The sequence below is a fragment of the Phocoena sinus genome, chromosome 20, assembly GCF_008692025.1.
Source record: "Phocoena sinus isolate mPhoSin1 chromosome 20, mPhoSin1.pri, whole genome shotgun sequence".
Taxonomy (NCBI): domain Eukaryota; kingdom Metazoa; phylum Chordata; class Mammalia; order Artiodactyla; family Phocoenidae; genus Phocoena; species Phocoena sinus.
The window spans coordinates 53,429,858-53,451,494 of record NC_045782.1 but is presented as its reverse complement, the minus strand read 5'-3'; the positions used below and the strand labels follow the sequence as shown (position 1 = coordinate 53,451,494).

Sequence of the window (21,637 nt, the reverse complement as noted above, 5' to 3'; positions counted from 1 at the left end):
GTTAGGGCTCCGCAGTGCGCCCGCCTACCTCTACCAGGAGCAAAAACACCTTCTGCGCCGTGAAGCTGATTATTCAAAAGGATTCCACGTGCCAGCAGGCTAGAAACAAAACCCAGAAACTGTCACACTTCACAATCCCAAATAAAAGGGTCTTGCCAGGGAGAAAGATGGAGTGTCTGAAGTGGCACAGAGAAATTAATGTTTGGTAGCAGCCACGGGACAATCTGTCAGAGAAGAGATTTGGCTGCAGAAGGTGGGGGGAGGGGGGCGGACACACAAATGACTTGCGGGGGATGGAACCCTCAGGGCTCCCTCCCCAGTCCAGCCATCTGCTCTGGGGCCTCAGGCACTGGGCAGGCACTGTGAAGCTTGAGACCAGCAAACAAAGCCAACAGGCCGGCTTCCCCACAAGGAACAAGGAGAAGCGCCATTTGTCTCTCACTTTTGGGAAGTGGCCAGGCCCCATCCCTGGAGCCTCACCCAGCTCAACGTAGCCCCTCCTGGCGCTGCAGTTAAAACCGGTGTCACAAATGAACTTATCTACGGAACAGAAACAGACTCGCAGACATAGAGAACAGACTTGTGGTTGCCAAGAGGGCGGGGGGGGGGGGGGGGCGGGGGGGGCAGGGGAGGGACGGAGCGGCAGTTTGCGATTGGCAGATGCAAACTATTACATATACGATGGATAAACAACATGGTCCTACTGTATAGAACAGGGAACTATATTCAATATCCTGGGATAAACCAGAACGGAAAAGAATGTGAAAAAGAATGTATCTATATGTATCACTGCATCACTTTGCTCTACTGTATAAATTAACACAACATTGTATCAATAAATCAACTATACTTCTATTGAAAAAAAAAAAAACAAAAACCACAGTGTCAATGCCCACAGGTCTTCACGGAGCATCCTCCCACAGAAAGGAGGGACAATTTAGCCTCTTTGTCTCGAGGAAACTTTTGCACCACCCAGCGACAGCCCCTCTTGGCGACAGCCCCTCTTGAGGCTCCAGCGCGCTGCCCGAGGGCAGGTACTAGGCTCCCAAGAGAGCTCTTCCAAACCCTTCGCCAACCCCATCCGGCCGTAAAACCTCCCCTGGCTGATGTGCATCCGCCCTCAGTGCCTCCACATCTCACCCCAGACAAGGCTACCGAAAGCTGCAGCTGCCTCACTCGCAGCAAGGCCGCCCAGCAGTACAGGGACCAGGGCAAAGGGAGATCCTTGCCAGTGATGCCAGAGGAGATGGAGCTACCACAGGCAGGGGAGCCGGGAGGGGCTGCTTATCCGGAGGATTTCAGGATCTGCAGCAAATCTGGGTTCCAGACACTGTAATCTTGTTTTCATTCTACCAGGGCTGCAGCCCAAACCCGACTGGCAGGAAGGTGGGGAGGGGAGGAAAGAGAGAAAAGAACAGCCAAGGGATGGGGCTGGGGCCCCCATCCTGCCAGCCCTGGGGCCCAAGCTGGCAGAGGCCTGCTGGGACGGTGAGTTCTGTGTGCTCACGCCACCCTGGGGCCAGCAGAGGAACTGCAGCCTCTTTGGAAAGAGCATTTAAATCTAGCAACTGCAGTTACTGAATTAACTCCCGGCTTTTGCTTCGTGGGGGATGGAGGCCCTCGGGCACCTGAAATTCCTGATCCTAAGACAGCCAGATACGTATGTGCTCTGCCATCAGAGACAGATGCCTCTCCTCTCGTAATGAAGACCCCTCTGCCAACATCAGGCCGGCATCTCCACTTGGAGATCCTCTCCTGTGGGCTTGTGCCTCCCTCAAAGCCCTTTAAAATGTAAATATTCTATGTCCTATGAAGGGTGAGCTAACTAACACAGGAAAAAAAGGACAAGGGGGATGTCACAGTCATAAGGAGTTAGCTGTGGGAAAAGGACACAGTGGGATTCCTCACACAGGTCCCTGGCTGCTGGTGACAGGGGAGCACAGACGCCAGGAGCAAACATGCCAGAAACAGGAGGCTGACCCAGCTCAGTGATTCTCTAACTTGGCCAGGATGAAATCTGGCTCTGATCTTCCTCGACCTAAACACAAACAAAACCACTGAGACCCATTTACTGGTTCTAGCCCATTTGGGGGATCATGGCCCACCTCTCAGAAGCTGTGAAATACCCATGCCTACAAGAGACAGAGCATCAGTAATGAGTACCTGCCAAAGGGCACCAAGGTGCCACCGCCCCCATGTCACCCGGGTACCCCTCGACGAAACGAGGGTGTTCATTACTCAGTGGCACTTTTCCTTATGAGGGAAAAACTCTGGTTCCATCTGCCTGTAAAGCAGATGCTCCCAGGCCCCACGCCTGCACCAATCCTGCCCAGCACCCCCTCTACCAGTGACACAGGATTCCTGGAATTGTGGACTGCATTGTGAGTCCACAGCGGCCCCGGTAAAGAGATGAGCTGCTTGCTGTCTGACCCAGGACAGACTTTTCCCCTCCCTGATCCAAAGTTCCTGCACCGCTAAAATGAGAAGGTTGGACTTCCCTGGTGGCGCAGTGGTTAAGAATCCGCCTGCTAATGCAGGGGACACGGGTTCAAGCCCTGGTCCGGGAAGATTCCCACATGCTGCGGAGCAACTAAGCCCGTGAGCCACAACTACTGAGCCTGCACTCTAGAGCCAACGGGCCACAACTACTGAAGCCTGCACGCCTAGAGCCCGTGCTCCGCAACGAGAAGCCACTGCAATGAGAAGCCCGCACACCACAACGAAGAGTAGGCCCCGCTCGCCGCAACTAGAGACAGCCCGTACACAACAATGAAGACCCAACACAACCAAAAATAAATACATTTACAGAAAAAAAAAAAGTTTAAAATGAGAAGGTTTAACTAGCGAAGGTTCTCTGCTCTAGTTGACATTAAAGTCATCTGGGGAACTTTAAAACAAATGATCTGGTCTCCGTCCCAGGTCCATTATATCAGGATCGCTAAGGATGGATCTAGGGCATGTTTAGTTTTTAAAACTCCCCAGGTGATTCTGCTGTGCCACCTGGTCGTGAAGCCCTGTACTAGCTGCTCTCCGAGGGCCATCTGGCTTCCCTGAATCTATAAATCTGACCCTAAAGGCAGCTCTTTCTTTCCCAGGAAAAGGCCTGCCCAGAGAGCAAGCTAATTAGGCAATTCAGCATGGAGGTGGGAGGGGACAGGTCACACAGCAGGAGAGGGGACAGGTCACACAGCAGGAGAGCACCAGACACACGTTACCTGGCTCGACCTGGAAGGGGGAGGAAAAAGGGTCCTAGAAAAGACTGGATGGTTGTCTGGGCCTCGGAGAACTTGGAAACAATCCAAAACTCATCAACAAACACCCTGAGATTAGGGGATAAATGGAAGGGAGAAGAATTTAAAACAATTAAGGTATTCATAGTTCCTCCTCCACCTCAATCAGCCTCCGGGTGTGACTGGAGGAAGGAAGGACCCCCTTCTCCACCAAGCTGCTCTGCATAATCCTGCTTCAGGCACTGGTCGCTGTGTGGCCTTGAGCCGAGTACTTAACCTCTCTGTGCCTTGGTTGCTTCATTCACAAATGGGGAGAGTCATAATGGTGACAGGCTTCCTAGGGTTTCAGCAAGATTACATGAGTTAACATAAAGTGTCCACTACAGTGCCTGGCACACAGTAAACACTCAACAAGTGTTCAAAATTATTCACAGGGAAGATTCCCCATGGCGAAATGAACTGGGAGAACACTGGGCTGAAGATAAATAGGTTTCTTCATGAAAAGATTTCTCAGAATAACAATATTAATAATAATAATGGTATGGACCTCAAAGGTTGAGAAGATTAAATGAAATGATGGTGTGGAATGCTCAGTCCCCACCACGCACATAATGGGTACTTAATAAACATTACCCGTGAGTGTTATTAATAAGCACGGGGGCGGGGAGGAGGGATCTTTAAGAGAAGCGGACATGCAGCGCTTCCCAGACTCCTGCTCTTTTCCTACAGAGCATCTGGCAGAAACTGTGCAATAGGAAGCAGGTGCTGGGAAAAAACCCAGAGGGGGATGGCCTCGTGTTTTCCAACTATGTCGCCAAGGGGCTGAAAGAAAGGATCTAGGCCAGGGTGAGAACTACAGGGATTTGGTTATCAGGAAAAGGATATGGATGGAAGAAAGTGCTGGGCTGGAGGGTGGGGAGAGCTGGGAACCCCCTCCTCCAGCTTTCCCATACTCATCGTGCAGGGTCGTGTCCCCACGGGAGGGGCAGGCGCCTGGGATCCAGAAGAGCTGATTCGGCATGACTTTGCCACTCTCTAGCTGGGTGACCTTGGGCAAGTCACCGGGCCTCTCTGAGCCTGGTATCTATTTACCTGTATAATGATGGAACATGGGCTATACACTTGAGCACTTCTAATCTAAGGTCCCTTCTCGATCCAGGATTCTATGTTGATGTGCAGTTCTGCCCCAGTGGGGGAGGGCAGAGAAAAAGGAACACTATCTAAACCATACTGTATTCTAAGCATGATCCCTGATTCTAGACTTATTAGGGTTGGTTTTCAGAGAGGTTCTGACATCTGCTCACTCACTCAGCCACTGCATTCCCTATGGATTGAGGAATCTCATAGAGAAAAATGGTTGAGTGTCTAGCCAAACTCCTACCTGTCAAGGGCTGGGGAATTGAGAGGGGATGAAAGGGCCCACGTTAACCCCTTCTGTATCTAAAGAGACTGTTCAACCCACCATGCCAAAAGGTCAGAGTTTTAGAAGAGTTCTGGTGACCATATGTCATATTTTCCAAACTAACCATCAGGACCCATGATGTCAGAAAGGGTTTTTCGTGCCACTGGTTAAAAGATGCAGCCTCGGAGACGGAATGTGGAAGCTGACATCTCAATTTTGGTAAGAGGCACATGGTTTGTGGGTGACAAGGGACAGAACAGCTGAAAACAGGAGTATCCCAGGAAGTCCATGTGACATGAGCAACACGCAGGGGACCGTCCCTTCCTCTGTACATCTGTATGTTCTCCACCCCAGGAGCGCTGCCCTTCCCACATCTATAGACGTGACGAGCCTCCACCTTGGCATTTCCATGGAGACAGTAAAAACCACCCTGGATGTTTGGATGGGCATCCACCTCTCCCAGCCGGGTCCAAGCCTCCTCCCAGGGCTCTCCGGCTTTCCTCTAGGCTTAACTGCAAGACTTCCTTCCACTAAACTGATTGCAGGGTCACGATTCCTCGCCCATTTAATTTATTACACCGCTAAGAGACACAATGACCTACTTGGGACTTCTGTATTCACATCAGAGCCCCTGGGCTGTGAACTTCTCACAGAAGGTTGAACTCGGCGGCATCTCCCCACGTTACAGGCAGAGCACTGGCCCTGTCCTTGGTCCTGACCCTGTTCTTAATTTCCTGCTGTCTATTGTCTTTCTGCTAAGTGCTGAACGAGGGAAAGGTACTATTTAATTGCTTCAAAGATATCAAACAAGCGAGGATGGAGGTTATCTCCTCTCCAACCCTTCTATTTTTCTGGCTCAAGGTCTGGTTACTTAGTTACTCAGCAAACTGCAGAGGAAGGGGAGGCAGCCCCACCGGTGACAGTGCAGACTTCATTTGGCAGATGGAGGGGAAGTCGGAAGAATAGCCATCAGGACTCAAAGAGGGACCGGAACCCTGAGTGTAGCTGCCAAGTGCAGGTGGCAGCAAAATCGAACAGCTCTCTCAAGTCATTCAAAGCCGGGAGAAGGAAGCCTCCCTTGTCCGGACAAAATCAACAATTGTTCTAGATTACACAGTTTCTGCTGTCAAGGTCAAGATTGTTCAGACCCCACTCACCCAGCCCTGCGGTGGAGAGGAGACAGGCGTGCCTGAGGTGGATGGATCAGGCCAGTACTTTTTCCAGGCTGGACTCACCCCACCTGCCTTATGGGGAGGCGGGGGAGAGGAAGCTTCACCAGGAAAGGACAGCGAAGGGGGATTTCACTGGATCAGATCATCTGAGATAAAGAGCATTGTTGGAGGAGGTCTTGGAGAAGACATGACAGCCGGTTGACCTGAGAGCCGGACCAGGGCAATCTGAGGCTCGGTGCCCCCTCCCCTGTCCTTGGAATGTACATTCCCTTGCTAGGAACCATCTCAAAGCCTTCAGAGCAATGTGTTGTCGAGGCCATCCGGACCGAATACATGACTGAACCCCCTTAAGGCCTTTATATAAATGCCTAAGATTCTGGAGGGCGGGCGCAGAGATCTATGCATTTTGCAGCACCCAAGATAAGCCTCATGTGTGACTTTCTTGCTTCTTAAAACTGCCACCCACCAATCTTCAGTGGCTACCTTTCTTCCGTCTCTTCTTGCCCTCCGTGTCCAGGGGAGGCAGTTTTGAATTTCACCTGGGAAACCCCTGAGGTTGCAACCAAGATGACCACTAACCGCCCCAGCTAGCTGCCTTGAAGGGAGATGGTTATTCCGCCGATCCATCTGGGGCAGTCTGCTTTTGCTGGTAGTATTTATATAAAACTAAAACAGAAGCATTGTTCCGTCAGGGTTACCCTGAGGGTTGGGAGGGGACGGGAAGAGGGACATTGAGAGCCCCTGGTTCATTTATTGTATAGGTTAGAAAACCGATTCTTTTTCAAAAAAACAACACAGGAGTTTGGCACCAACAGCTCAAGATCTTTGAAAAGATAACATGGTTCCCAGGAAAGGAATTTGAGACCGGAATAGGCATTTCCTGGATCTTCCTTTTCTTCCTCTTTTCCTGGAAACCAGTTGGGTCATTCGTTTTTGTTTTTGTTTTTTTAAATTTTTTTAAAAATGTATTTATTTTTTGTTTATTTATTTTTGGCTGCGTTAGGTCTTCGTTGCTGCGCGTGGGCTTTCTCTAGTTGCGGCGAGCGGGGGATACCCTTCGTTGCAGTGCGCGGGCTTCTCATTGTGGTGGCTTCTCTTGTTGCGGAGCACGGGTTCTAGGCCCACAGGCTTCAGTAGTTGTGGCGCACAGGCTCAGTAGTTGTGGCACGTGGGCTCAGTAGTTGTGGCTCGCAGGCTCTAGAGCGCAGGCTCAGCAGTTGTGGCGCACAGGCTTAGTTGCTCCGCGGCATGTGGGATCTTCCCAGACAAGGGCTCAAACCCGTGTCCCCTGCATTGGCAGGCGGATTCTTAACCACTGTGCCACCAGGGAAGCCCTGGGTCATTGGTTTTAAACTAGAAGTTGCAACAGGTACTACTGCAGCAGCTCTGTACCCCCCGACCCCCCCCACCCCAAGCATGCAGGGTTCTCTTGAGCTCAATTCCACTCTGTCTCCTGGTACTATGACCACCCCTCCTTCTTCCAGCTGGTGGTGAGCAGGGGCACCCCTATTCTGTTGAGCTACCCGGATAACGATTCAAGCCCCATTAGGACTGACATCTCAGAAAGAGACACATCCAATGATAACCCTTGATTTCCACCCTCGCAGTGGGTACCCCAAGACACAGACTTGCCCAGATAAAAACTAGCAGTTGATTGCTACCTTACCTGGTGGTTCCAACTTCCCAGGTCACTCACCCATCTCTAGGGCTCACCGTACCTGCTAACCAGCCTCTGGACTGTAACTTTCACTGGTGAATTGCAAATCAGATAATAGCACAGTCAGAGCCAGCTCAGCCCACAAAAAAAAACTATAGTTGGCGTTTGCTTTCTGTTTTCCCGTCTTCTAATACTGTACTCAGGATGGTGAGTGTGTGTGTGTGTGTGTGTGTGTGTGTGTGTGTGCGTGTGTGTGTACTTGGAGGAGGGTGAGGAAGGAGAGGCTGCAGGACCAATTATGACATTAAACTTGGAACAGAAGCTGAATCATCACAGTCAAAAAATAAATAGCTCTACCTGTACGGGACACAGCACCTGCTTCATGCACGTTTGTATGCATTTGCTCCCTCACAGCAGGGAAGAGGAGGGGCTGTGCAGAGTCCGACCAGCAGGTGCCCACGGTCAAGGTTAAGGTAGGGGACGGGCTGCACGGCCACTGTGTCTCCAAGCTGTGGAAAGCTGGGAGGGCTGGGATGAGACGCTCCCTTGCTGGGCCTCTGACTGCTCCCACACCCGAATTTTGGAACCCGAGTGCGGGCTCACACCCTGTGCGGAGGGGCGTTGGTCACCGCATGGAGAAGGGCCTTCCCCGAACCCGTTTTCTCCCGCTCCATCCCCTGGCCCTGCGCCCGAGGATGACCCACTGCTTTGCAAACTTGTCTGAATGCAGAGATGGCAGAGGTCGCGGAGCGAGTCTGGGTCGCCGGGCGCCACTCCAGCTGCCTGGAATAGGCTGGGTGAAACAGAACAGACTCTGTGAAAGCAGACGGAAGACAGCGCGTGTCCCTGCCACCGGTCTTGGGGAGGCCGAAATCGCTCGACCCTTCGCGCCCCGCACGCGCGTCCCCTTCTACCCCGGGCGCCCACGACCTCCGCCCGGAGCCCCCCGCAGGATTCTCGGTGCGGCTCACCCCTGTCCACCCACAGGACCAGGAGGGCGGAGCGAGCTGCCGTGACGTAACGGGGGGGCGTGGGGAAATGAGCCGAGGGGCCCGCGCTCGGCACCGCCAGTCCAGGCGGCGCAGCCACCCGCGCGCGCGGTCCGTCACTCGCGCCCGGAGCCTCAGTCCGCGGCTCGGCGCCCGGGATCTGTGGGCCCAGCGAGCTCTCGGCGGTGCGACTCGCGAGCGGAGCGGGCAGCTCTGGACGCCGAGCGCCGGCCAAGCGGCTGCGCACCCGGCTGGGTTGGGGACGGCCGCTGGGTGCCGGCGAGCCGAGTTGGCGGATTGCAGCGGAAAAGCAAAGGTGAGCTCTGTGTGTGTGTGTGTGTGTGTGTGTGTGTATGAGAGAGAGAGAGAGCGAGCCAAGCACTTGGGCACCTGGGTGCGTCTGCGCTGCATGGGGGTGCGCGCGTCGGTGTGCCCGACTGTAGGTCCCGGTGCGTGGTTCTCCACCCTCGTGTTTTTGGGGGTGATTTTGGTGGGAATGAACGACAGCGGGTGTCCCGGCGTGAGTGGGGCGCCGTGGGTCGTGTGTGCTGGAACGGACGTGTCCGCACAGCTGCATGCTGGTGTGCGTGGCGTGCGCCCTTGTGCGGTCCTGGTCCCCCAGCCGAGTGTCCAGATGACAGCTTCGACGGCGACAGTTTCTCTCCCATTCGCCCGCAAAAGAGCCGGGACGCGAGGAGAGCGAGGCCGGGGCGGGGGACACCGCCGGGGCTCCTGCGGGCGCGCACCCGGGATCCGAGCCTGTGAGTGGGAAGCGGCGGAGCAGGAAAGGGGTTCCTCCCTTGTTCTTTCTCGCCGGGCCTGGGACACGGATCCCGAGCGGTGCAGGGTCTGCTCCCCAGCGCCCGGGCGGAGAGAACAGGATGCCTAGGTGTGGAGAGACCGAATCTCTGATTGGCCTGCGCCCGCGAGCCGCCGGCCAAATCCCCAAGCGGCTGTCGCCCGCTCCCAGCCGTGCCTGATAACCCCGGCCTCTCTCTGCCTTCAGAGACAAGGGTGCTGGCAGGACAATCTTTAATCTCCTCCTCCTGGAAATAGAAGGGAATCCTTCAGGAAACCCTTGGGTCTGATGGCCAGCGAGGTGGATGGCGCAAAGGAGGATTTTCTGTGCCCGCCTGGAGAGCCAGCTGGGCGGTCCGGAGTCTCACCTCTCCCCACTGCCCTTCAGCCAGCGCTGCCTCGGCTTTTCCTAGGCGCACCAGCACCTCGGTGGCCGGCATCTGGCTATTGAGTCTCCCCCCACCTGTGGGGCTCACGCTTCAGCCGCCCGGTGACCCACTGGGGTTTAGGAGGCCCGAGGGAAGTGGGGTGGGGCCTGAATGGAGGGAAAGATGCTGGGGAGAAGGGAAAAACTGAAGCTGAGCAGGATTTAAGACCACCCCGGATGCATGGTCCCCATCCCAACATTCTTAGGCTGGGAACCACAGCCCCTCTGGGAGGGGAGGGGATGCTCTAGACCATTCTCACCCTCCTCTCCAACAGAGCTGGAGTCAGTCTCAGAGGAAACGAACAACCAGGCATTTCCAGTATCTAACAATTCTTAGGCTGGAAAAAATAAAGCAGAAAAACCAAACTTCCTGGTGCATTTAACCACAATCCAGCAACTAATGATGCCTGGCATCGGACTCCAATGAGACACAAATGAAGCAAAGTCACTCAGAGACCTTAGGCAGCTGACTTCACTGTTGATGCAATAAGATTCACTGTGATTCAAACTCATTTCTTCTTTGGAGGAGGCTTCTCACTCCGGACTGGTTCCCCAGCTTACCATCTCTGCCACCTTCACCAAGCTCTGAACTCTGTCTGTTGCTACCTCTCTCAAAAGTGGAGAATGCAGCTTCTCAGCCTAATTTCAAAAAAAAAAAAATGACCCTATGCAATTCCATCCCATTTCGTGAGACTCTAGCGGAAAAGGCAGTCAGGGCTGGAGGTCTGCATTCAACCAACCCACCCTCACCTGCCTGTATCACCACCCCTATCCCCAAAGTGCTACACAGGGCTTCTGCAGCCCAGAGGTCTTCAGTTTCACCCAGACATAGGAGTGTGACCTTGCACATCACATAGATGGGACCCTGGAAATGCTAGTGATGAATGTATACTCCAATGCAGGCGCCTTAAATAAGACCCTGGGTCAGAAGAATTTAAGTAACTAGCAAAACAGATAGAAATGATATTGGAAACAACCTGTGTTAACCCAGGGATGCCAAAGATGGTTTCTTCACAGCTTCTGTTTTTAACAGCTGCCAGTTTACGCTCTTCACCCAGAGCAGACATTGAATCCGGGGTCGCCAAAGCACCCTGCAGAAAGATCAGCTGCAAAGCCCAGACCCCACTCTACAGGCAGTTGTGTAGTGGGGAAATCAGCACAGAAAGGATGAGCAACGCGCCTGGTGGTGCAGAATGAACCGGAGGCAGAGGTGGACGAGCACCCTGAGGCATTCGTTGCTGGCTAAATCCCCGATAACTCATCAGCAGTCTCTCCAAGCAGAAAGGAGCTGTCTCCAGTCTCCACTCAGGCACCAGGAAAAGCGCCCTGCTCAGAGGAGATGTGTCCACCAAATGAACTATTCCCGCTATGAGCTCAGCACATCACCCCTTTTCCAGCCTCCCTCTTCCCAGAATGACCTCTTACCTGCCCTCGTGGCTTCATGCTTCATGTATTCAAGACCCACCTCAAACATTCCTCATGTGAAGCCTCCCCTGAATCCCCCAGCAGAGAAAGGCATTCTTAGATCCTTTGTTGGTATCTCCATGCAACTCACAGCCTGTAAGAGTTGGCATCCTTCCTGTCTCCCCTCCTAAGTTGTCACCTCCATATCCTGTTCATTCCTGTACCCCTGGTATCCAGAACAAAGAAGCCCCCCAGTGATGTTTTCTGAATGACCGTAGATAAATTATTTAATTATGTGATGAGCTATTGTTCTATATCTTAGGACGAGCCAACAGTGTTACAATTACTTTCTCGGCATGGAGGTGAAACAGGAGCCAGCTGCTTCAAACCAAAGCCCGGTTATCAGCCCCTAGTTTTCCAGTCCACTGAGCAGCAGCTGTGATGCTGCGAAAAGTGCGGAAGACCTGGGTGTCCTGTGTTCAAATCCCAGCTCCACCAATGATGTACAAGGGAATGGGAACAAGTTCCCTAAACTCTCTAAGCCTCAGTTTCCTCATCTGTAAAATGGGGATAATTATCCCCACCTCATTGGATGGTTGGCAAGGTCAAGGGGACAGCGGATGTGAACGAGCGACATCCGTGTTTGGAACTCACTTCTGTGAATGAGCCTTCCTCCCTCACACCGGTTCCTGTTGTTATGCGTAATCAGGGGATCACAGGCAAATTCTCTGAGGTGTGAAAAGATGAGCATCCTGCCGAGGGACTTGGGCAAGGACTCTCCGAGGCATGAGGAGGTCAAGCACAGAGTAACGAGAGACAAACACGGAAGAAACAAAAATCAACTACAGCATACATTTGAAAAATAAAAGCAAGCCAGATCTTTATTTTTAATAGTTAAGACTACAAATTGGTTCCTCGTATAGGCAGCTTTCAATAAATTAGAAATAAGTAAAATGGTAGATGAAAAAGGGAGAAAAGATAAAATTTTTTAGAGTTCTGATGATGAAGCCAGCAGAGTGCTGGGCATTTTCACCTCCACCACATCACTTGGCCTTCGTGACACCTCCACTGTAACAAGTGAGAGTCAGAGCGGTTAAGTGCCTGGCGTGGGGTCACGTGGGCTCCATGGGTGAACCCTAGGTTTTTTTCACCTCTAAAGTCTGGGATTTTTCCACGATGGGATTTTTCAGAATGGAAAGACTCCAAAGCAGTCAACAAGCCAACATAGATTTCCCCAAGGGGAAAAGGCCAGGAATGCCGGCGTCAGACTCCTCTGAGGTCAGACCTCTCCAAGCTCTGCCTTTTTACAGAGCTTGGAGAGGTCCGGACCAGTTAGCTTCTTAGGAATCGCTGTGTTGCAGCCACCACCAACTCCCATGTGTGCGTCACCAAAGGTGACAAGATAAACTCTGATGACTTAACTCAAACCCTTTCCCCCCAGTGGACAAACAACTCAAAAAGCCTGCACGCTGATGAGAATGGGCTGGTAGGCTCACGTTGATGTGAAAGATAACACACTTTCCAACTGAAGAGCATCTGACAAGGCAAACCAGAAACACGGAAAGCTGGTGAGAACTTATGTAGCCTCTGATGAATCAATTTTCCTTTTTTCCTTGCAGATGTCACAGCGGATCCTTTGCCTCCAGGACCCGTGAAGGGGAGAATAAGATCTCTGGCTGGTTGGAACTAGCCTAAGCTGTCAGGCAGCCATGGATCTGGCATATGAACTACTCAATGGGACCCAACCTTGGCTTTCCTCTCCATTTGGCCTCAGTGGCTCCGTGGCTACAGCCAACATTTCAAACCAAACAGAGCCATACTATGACCTGACCAGCAATGCAGTCCTCACCTTCATATATTTTGTGGTCTGCATCATTGGGTTGTGTGGCAACACGCTTGTCATTTATGTCATCCTCCGCTATGCCAAGATGAAGACCATCACCAACGTTTACATCCTCAACCTGGCCATCGCAGACGAACTCTTCATGCTGGGTCTGCCCTTCCTGGCCATGCAGGTGGCTCTGGTCCACTGGCCCTTTGGCAAGGCCATCTGCCGGGTCGTCATGACTGTGGATGGCATCAATCAGTTCACCAGCATCTTCTGCTTGACAGTCATGAGCGTTGACCGATACCTGGCTGTGGTCCACCCCATCAAGTCGGCCAAGTGGAGGAGACCCCGGACAGCCAAGATGATCAACGTGGCTGTGTGGGGGGTCTCTCTGCTGGTCATCTTGCCTATCATGATATATGCTGGCCTTCGGAGCAACCAATGGGGGAGAAGCAGCTGCACCATCAACTGGCCAGGCGAATCCGGGGCGTGGTACACAGGCTTCATCATCTACGCCTTCATCTTGGGGTTCCTGGTGCCCCTCACCATCATCTGTCTTTGCTACCTGTTCATTATCATCAAAGTGAAGTCCTCTGGAATCCGAGTGGGTTCCTCCAAGAGGAAAAAGTCTGAGAAGAAGGTCACCCGGATGGTGTCCATTGTGGTGGCCGTCTTCATTTTCTGCTGGCTCCCCTTCTACATCTTCAATGTCTCTTCGGTGTCCGTGGCCATCAGTCCCACCCCAGCCCTTAAGGGCATGTTTGACTTTGTGGTGGCCCTCACCTATGCTAACAGCTGTGCCAACCCTATCCTGTACGCCTTCTTGTCTGACAACTTCAAGAAGAGCTTCCAGAATGTCCTCTGCTTGGTCAAGGTGAGCGGCACAGACGACGGGGAACGAAGTGACAGTAAGCAGGACAAATCCCGGCTGAATGAGACCACGGAGACCCAGAGGACCCTCCTCAATGGAGACCTCCAGACCAGTATCTGAACTGCCTGAAAAATCAATCAATCAAGCGCCAAGCTCTGCAACCGGCTGTGTGCTCCGCACCCCACCCCCTTTCCCTCCCTCACCCATCACCTGGCTTCTAGAATATGGAAGTGCTCAGCATGAGTCCACTTCAGAGAATGGTGTTTGAGTCCGGCTTGTCTGAGTGAATGATAATGTATTAAGCTGATTACCTCCCCCTTAAAGTGAACATTTAAATGCAGGCAGACAATTCAGAGTCTGGAGAGGTGATCTTTGGAGACGCTGAAGTTCCACAAAAACAGAAAACCCTATCTGTGTGTTTGTGTGTTTAAAACCCAATGTGTAATCTTGTGGTCTTACATTTATACTTGCCTGTTCCTATCTAGTCCCTGTATAGTCATGACCTACGTTTCCTGAGTTCACGTACACAAGTAGAAAGTTCAAACGTGCATAGTATAGGTGGACGTTTATTTCAATATGGTACCCGCAGGAATGGACTTACCCTGAAGCCAATAAAGTTTAAGCTTCAGGGATCTCTCTTGCTTTGGCAGTATGTTCACATGGCCGTATGTTTTTGGAAAAAAAAAAAAAAGAAAGTAAAAGTATGGCCATGCCACCTTGCTCACCCACAACAGACACACTAAACATCGACCTTTAATCCACGGATTCCCTGGGCTACTCGTCAAGCACTGTTACAGACCGGCACTTCACACCATCAGTGACGTTTTTCTGTCCCTGAAATTGTACATGGGCTTGTATACAAGCAATAAGAAAAGAGATGACGCCCATTTCATTGGCTGATCACAATTTCCAGAGTACAAAGAAGTACACACTCGGGTGTTTGCAATGATGCCATTGTCTCTAGGTTTGTATGAAAGCCTCACTCTTAGTGTCTCACGTATCAATTATACCATATTTAGGAGTGAGCTTGCCTCTTCTGGCTCCCTAGGCAAGGGCTGCCTGACAGTTAGAATGACTAAGAGCTCCACCTGTGGTTATGGTGCTGCTTTTCTTCTATCTGCCTATGTAACTCATGCCACCTCATTCCCAAAAGCACCGTGGCCCAGAAGATATGTTCAATAAATAATGATAGATAAATCCAAGCAAAAATAAAAAGAGGTACAATTGTAAGATGAGACTATCTGGAAACTTGTTACACAAAACGCATGCCGTAGGGACTTCCCTGGCCGTCCAGTGGTTAAGACTCTGCGCTTCCACTGCAGGTGGCATAGGTTCAATCCCTGGTCAGGGAACTAAGATGCCACGTGCCCAAAAAAAAAAAAAAAAAAAACAAGCAAAGATTTGCAATGAAATGCTTTAAACCCAACTTTACCATTATTGTAATATGTGATGTTCCTGGGTCTTTGCATAAACGCTGACATTTACTTAGAGAAGTGATTCCAAGGGACCAAGAATCTGTAGAAATAATTTCAAGGCAGAAAGACTAATTCTATAGCACTCCTGCCCCTGCAATCAGAGAAACTACCTGCAAGGAGGCCAGAGTCCAGAGCAGCCATCTAAAGCCTTAAAACACGTACCCAGGTAGATGGCGGGTATGCATCAGCAGAATGGTCATCCTAAGCCTATAGGACAGGGCCTTTCAGCCTGGTGTTATCATTCTGTCCAAATAAGAAGTCAGGTTTTTATTTTATGAGGAGGTATTCTCCACTTTGTGAACGATCTCTTTCTAGGATGATTGGCTCTCCGGTTGATTTCTTTTCTTCAAAAGAGGGGATACACATTTTCATTTAAATGTTAACACCATTTTAGTTCCAAAATTTAATCCTAGCCTCCACTCAACATGTAATTATGAAGACAGATCGGCTGGATGCCAGGAGAGAATAAAAAGTGAGGTACTCCATTGATTCTAGGATATCAGAGCATTTGGGTTATGCAAGCTACTACTTACCCTCCATTCTCATGGGTGGTGAAGAGCAGTTTAAACCTAAGCGGATGTAGTGAGAAAGGTATCAGGAGAGATGATAGGACATTGGGGCCTGTGTGGAATATGATGTCAGCTTGTGTTTCAGTTAACACAGAGAGCTGAGTAATATTGGACATGGGGTTGGAACTTTGGTGAGGTTCATGCCATAGCTTGCAACAGTCTAAGAGGACACGAGGACAAGGACACTGAAGGATAGAAGGACGCTGCACTTCTTTCTTTTGCTTGTTTTTATGAAGAAGAAAAGAGAAGGAGAAGGAGTCACGCTCCATTAGCTGTGAGTGCTGGGCAGTTCGGAGTTGAACTCGTAGCTGATCCTGAGTAATCATGTGTGATTTTGCTGCGTGCATTTCAAAATTTTTTTAATTGAAATATAGTTAATTTACAAAGTCATTAATTTCTGCTATACAGCAAAGTGATTCAGTTATATATATTATTTTTTATATTCTTTTCCATGATGGTTTATCATAGGATATATATATATTTTAACATCTTTCTTGGGGTATAATTGCTTTACAATGGTGTGTTAGTTTCTGCTTTATAACAAAGTGAATCAGTTATACCTATACATATGTTCCCATATCTCTTCCCTCTTGCGTCTCCCTCCCTCCCACCCCCCCATCCCACCCCTCCAGGCGGTCACAAAGCACCGAGCTGATCTCCCTGTGCTATGCGGCTGCTTCCCACTAGCTATCTACCTTACGTTTGTTAGTGTATATATGTCCATGCCTCTCTCTCGCTTTGTCACAGCTCACCCTTCCCCCTCCCCATATCCTCAAGTCCGTTCTCTAGTAGGTCTGTCTTTATTCCTGTCTTACCCCTAGGTATCTTCATGACATTTTTTTTTCTTAAATTCCATATATATGTGTTAGCATACGGTATTTGTCTTTCTCTTTCTGACTTACTTCGCTCTGTATGACAGACTCTAGGTCTATCCTATCATAGGATATTGAATAAGTTCTCTGTGCTATACAGTAGGACCTTGTTTATCAATCCTATATATAATAGTTTATTGCATGCATTTTTGTGTAACAACTTTCCCTACAGTGTCATCTTATAATTGTACCTCTTTTTGTTTTTGCATAAACTTATTTATCTCTCATAAATGGTAGGCAGATAAGAAGATGGAGGCTGGTGGCTGGGAATTCAGAGCTGGCAGTGAGCTGGAGTCTGCTTACACAAACTCATCCTCTCCTCCAAGACAGAATACAGGTATTGAAGCTTTCGGCCCCAGCTGCCCTAAGTAGGAGCCTCGTGCTGGAAAAGCGTACAGCCTGGTCACTGACAAAGGCAGCAAGTAGGTGGTTGTCGAGATAGATGTTCGTAATCAGCCCCAGACGTGGCTGTCCAATCAAGACCATCAAGTTACAATGAAAGACAGAAATGAACTTTGGCCTTGTTGAAGAAAGGTGGAAGAGAACCTTCAAAAGGTTCCTTATATGATGCAGAAGGTCTGATGAGTGTTTCTGAAACATGTATCACCACAAAAAAAATCACAATATTTAGCGGACCAAGCATTTGGGCTTATAAGTAATAACTTATAATCAGCCACTTTTCTAATCCATATTTTTTGCCAGATTCAAAAACACCAAATTTCCTATCAAACGTTCTAGCAAAGCAAACCTTCACCTAAGTAGTTGTTCTGCGTCTAATATGTTAGAAGCAAAACAACTTTCATTCTCATAGGCAGAGCCTCTAATTTTTTTTTTTTTTCCCTAGCAGCTCATCTAGAAAGTAGGCACCAGGGACTGTATTCTGCTTACAGCTAGAAAGCTTTTATAACAGTTAGCCAAGTCGGCAGACCATCAGAGCTAAGAATAACAGCTCAAGGCCAAGCTTTCACACCTGCCACTCCCACCGCCAACTGCAGTGACTGACCACCCTTTCCTTTAACTTGGCAGTGACTGAACACAGGCTGGGCACCTAGTTTCCTCGTTTAGATGTGTCAGGTTGTAGATATCTGGACTAGGCTTAAAAACAGAGCTAAATATTAACCAAGACTTAACCAAGTTAAATAGAAAACATTATCGATTCTCCTAAGATTGAAAGTGAGTATAATATCATTAAATGAAACGCTGTAGCTTGATCGCTGGGCTCCATGAACATCTGCTCCCGTAGGACAAAGATGTTCAGCATGAGAAAGCTGATGACACAGAGGCTAAGTTCAGGTGGGCAGAGAGGGAGTTTTCACGGAGAAGGAGAGGCTTTATTTTTTTCATCTCTCTCCTTTCCTGGCATCATTGAAGGGCCAGACTCGGGGGAGGAAAAGACCTCTTTGCCAGGATATGTGTCTGGTCCAGAGAGGGGGCTTATTTGTGACCCTGATCCTACAAGGACTGGAAGCAGAAAAGGAATGTACTGGTTAGAGATATAATTGCCCCATCCTTTTCGAAAAGCCCGTCGAGGAATGGGAGGCAAGGCCCACTTAAAAAGAAATCTGAAACGGCTTCCCAGGGCTTTACCGACTCCAGTTATTCAGTGATGGGACCTCCAATCCCTTAAGCAGTAGAGAAGGTCCCTTGGCAGTGGCAGTCCCCGAAGAGAGAAAGAGGTGTGTGCTGTGAGCTACCAAATAAGGCTATTGTAGCCTGGACACAGAAGACACAGGGGTCCCAGGTCCTTACAAAGAAAAGATTACTAGGTAGCCAGTACGGGGCCCCTGAGAGAAGATTGCTAGTCTCAAGAGAAGAAGAGCCACCAGTAGCAGGACTATGTGTAGTCGCAGCAGATACCACAAAGGAGCAGCAATGCCCTCCTGGACGGTGCGTCCTGCGCCCCAACCTGGCCGCTGGCTGGGAGTCAGTTCCTCTGAGACCCCTCATCCTCCAGGCCAGGCAACATAGTCATTCCTGAGAGAGCCGATGTTTTTTCTCATGGACACTGTTTTTCGACAAGAACCCCAAATGCTTCTCAAATAACAAAACAAAGCCTTAGCTGTCTTCTTAACATTAACCAGAATCCCACTACTCCGGAGAAATGGACTGCCTTCCAAGGCTCTCAAGTTCAGCTCAACTGGTACCTTCGCTGCACTGGGTGCGCTCAGACACACACGGGTGACGCAACAGAGCGCAGGCACACACATGTGATGCACATACACGTGAAGGACACATTCACACGTGTGCACGTGACATGCATGCGGACGTGTAACACACTCACGTGCACACACAACGCACCTTCTGTATCTTTTGGGCAAGACCCCAATGCAGAGATTCTCCAAGGCTTTCAACTGAGGAAGCGAACTAGAATCTGACTAACTCATTTGAAGTCTAAGGATACTGAGTCTTTTGTTTTTTTTTTTGCGGTACGCGGGCCTCTCACTGTTGTGGCCTCTCCCGTTGCGGAACACAGACTCCGGACGTGCAGGCTCAGCGGCCGTGGCTCACGGGCCCAGCCGCTCCGTGGCACGTGGGATCCTCCCGGACCAGGGCACGAACCCGCGTCCCCTGCATCGGCAGGCGGGCTCTCAACCACTGCGCCACCAGGGAAGACCTTGAGTCATTTTTTTTCCTGGTAGGGGAGAGGGACATTGTGCCTGCAGTGATTTTTCACCTGGAGGATTCCGTGCCAGGTCACACACTGCACACCTAGCCCCAGCCAGCTGTCCCTGCAATAACACCTCAAAATTAAAAAAAAAAAAACAGGGTTGGCAAAAGGGTTATCATCCTCACCAATCAACCAACCTAAAGTGAAGGTCCTGCTCACAGCAATAATGTTGTATAAGAAAAACAAGACAACTTCTTTGCAGAAAAGTCACTCCAAATAATTTTTAAATTGATTCTCATCAAGGACAGTGTTTTCATAGGCCTTCCCCACCTGCCGCCACGCTTCCTAATGCAAATATTAGGTTGAACATTTTTGGGGGAAGCTGAGATGCTCGGCCACTGAGAAAATGAATCACAGTTCTCCTTCTCAGCTGTGAACACACTTCCACGAAAAAAGAGTGTCTTCAAGATAAAAGAAGTCCTCCCTTCGTCCGCCGCTCCCTCCCCAGTCCATTTCCATGGCTCGGGATGCCTACATCAGCTCGTCTCGTGCATTTTAAGTACCAGCCAGTATGTGATGGGGAAGAATGTCTTCTTACAGCCTTTTTTGATGAACAGGGGTCTCCAGGGTTCATGCTCAAGATTATCTAAAGTTAGCCTAGTCCCAGTTGCACAGTCAACTTGGGAGTCTAGCCACTTGTGGAGCAAAGGCTCAGACTGGACGAAGACTCACTTTGGCTTCCACTTAAACGCTTTTTTGCAGATTAAAATAGTCTCCTACATTCCAACAGTACACAGAGTAATCAAAGTTCATGAAAGATAATGGAGACATCGAATTTCTGACTAAAGGAGATAATATTAAAGTTGATGATAGAGGTTCATACAAAGAAGGCGAGAACTGGCTCGAAAAGAAGGACATGGTGGGGAGAGCCAGAGGGCTTTTACCATATGTTGGTACTGTCACCATAATAATGAATGACTATCCAAAATTCGAGTATGCTGTTTTGGCTGTAATGGGTGCATGTGTGTTACTAAAACGTGAATCCTAGAATGAAAAGAAGTTCCTGGGACCAGACTCAAATAAGATCTGTTGAAAAAGAGAAAAAGTAATATATTTGAACTGTTCCAATTTCTGTATAAAAGGAAACAACGTGGAGACGTTTTTGTCTTGTTCAAATAAATGATTCATCAGTAAACAAGATAAAATAAAACAGTCCCCTAAATAGCTCGCCCAGGTGGATGGGCCCTGCTCATCGCAGGCTCGTTCCGGGAAGCGACAGACCACAGCTGTCTCACTGTCCTCTCCTGCACCTTCACGCGACCCCCTCTGCTTGTTCCCAGCTCCAAGGGCTTGAGGACGGGAAGGTGGCACCCGTCGCATCCTCAGCCACACGGCGTGTTGCTGGGGGCTATCTCCGCAACCAAGGAAACCCATTCCTCCTCAATCTTGAACAGAACAGCTCTAGAACAGCCGAGCAGACCCAAAATCTGGTTTGCCATCGGCAACATGGTTCTGGGCTGGTGGGCCAACATGGAGATGGGTATTTAGAGGGTCTGGGATCTCAAGGGCTTCCTTACAGCCTCCGGGACTGATAAAGTAAATCCTAATTGCTAGAGAAGAACCAAAGCAAGGCACGGAAGTAGCAGCTCCATTCTTTTTTTTTTTTTTGCGGTACGTGGGCCGCTCACTGTTGTGGCCTCTCCCGCCCCGGAGCACAGGCTCCGGACACGCGGGCCCAGCAGCCATGGCTCACGGGCCCAGCCGCTCCGCGGCACGTGGAATCTTCTCAGACCGGGGCACGAACCCGCGTCCCCTGCATCGGCAGGCAGACTCTCAACCACTGCACCACCAGGGAAGCCCCCAAGCAGCTCCATTCTTAAAGGGTGTCAAGGTCAGTAAGGGTCCAGAGGTGCAGTCAAGACGGGCACATTTCTTAAAACTTAGCCTATCAGAGTTCGTTTCCTTTATTTCCTCTGTCCATCTTTCCAAATAGTGTTCTCTAATATTTACATTTAAAATTTGACATTTTTGAAATGATTTCTACTTTTGAGCATTCCACCTGCCCACCTTTAAATAGAGAGGGACACTTCATTTTCAGAAAATGAGGCTGGGGGACTTCCCTGGTGGTCCAGTGGTTAAGACTCTGAGCTCCCAGTACAAGGGGCCCAGGTTCGATCCCTGGTCAGGGAACTAGATCCCGCATACGTGCCACAACTAAGACCCAGCGCAGCCAAATAAATAAATAAATATTTTTAAATTTTAATTTAATTTATTATTTTTGGCTGCATTGGGTCTTCGTTGCTGCGCACAGGCTTTCTCTGGTTGCGGCGAGCGG

At 50.0% G+C, this 21,637-nt stretch overlaps 2 protein-coding genes across 13 annotated transcripts in view; one reads left to right on the top strand and one right to left on the bottom strand.

The window, feature by feature from the left end:
- The window catches only part of SLC39A11 (solute carrier family 39 member 11), a 431,349-nt gene that overhangs the window by 392,770 nt on the left and 16,942 nt on the right, over positions 1-21,637 (bottom strand). The gene's annotated exons all lie outside the window — the stretch shown is intronic.
- On the top strand, positions 8,532-14,454 carry SSTR2 (somatostatin receptor 2). Its single transcript, XM_032617997.1, has 2 exons — positions 8,532-8,766; positions 12,699-14,454. The coding sequence occupies exon 2, from the start codon at positions 12,789-12,791 to the stop codon at positions 13,896-13,898; it is 1,110 nt and encodes a 369-aa protein (XP_032473888.1). The 5' UTR covers positions 8,532-8,766; positions 12,699-12,788; the 3' UTR covers positions 13,899-14,454.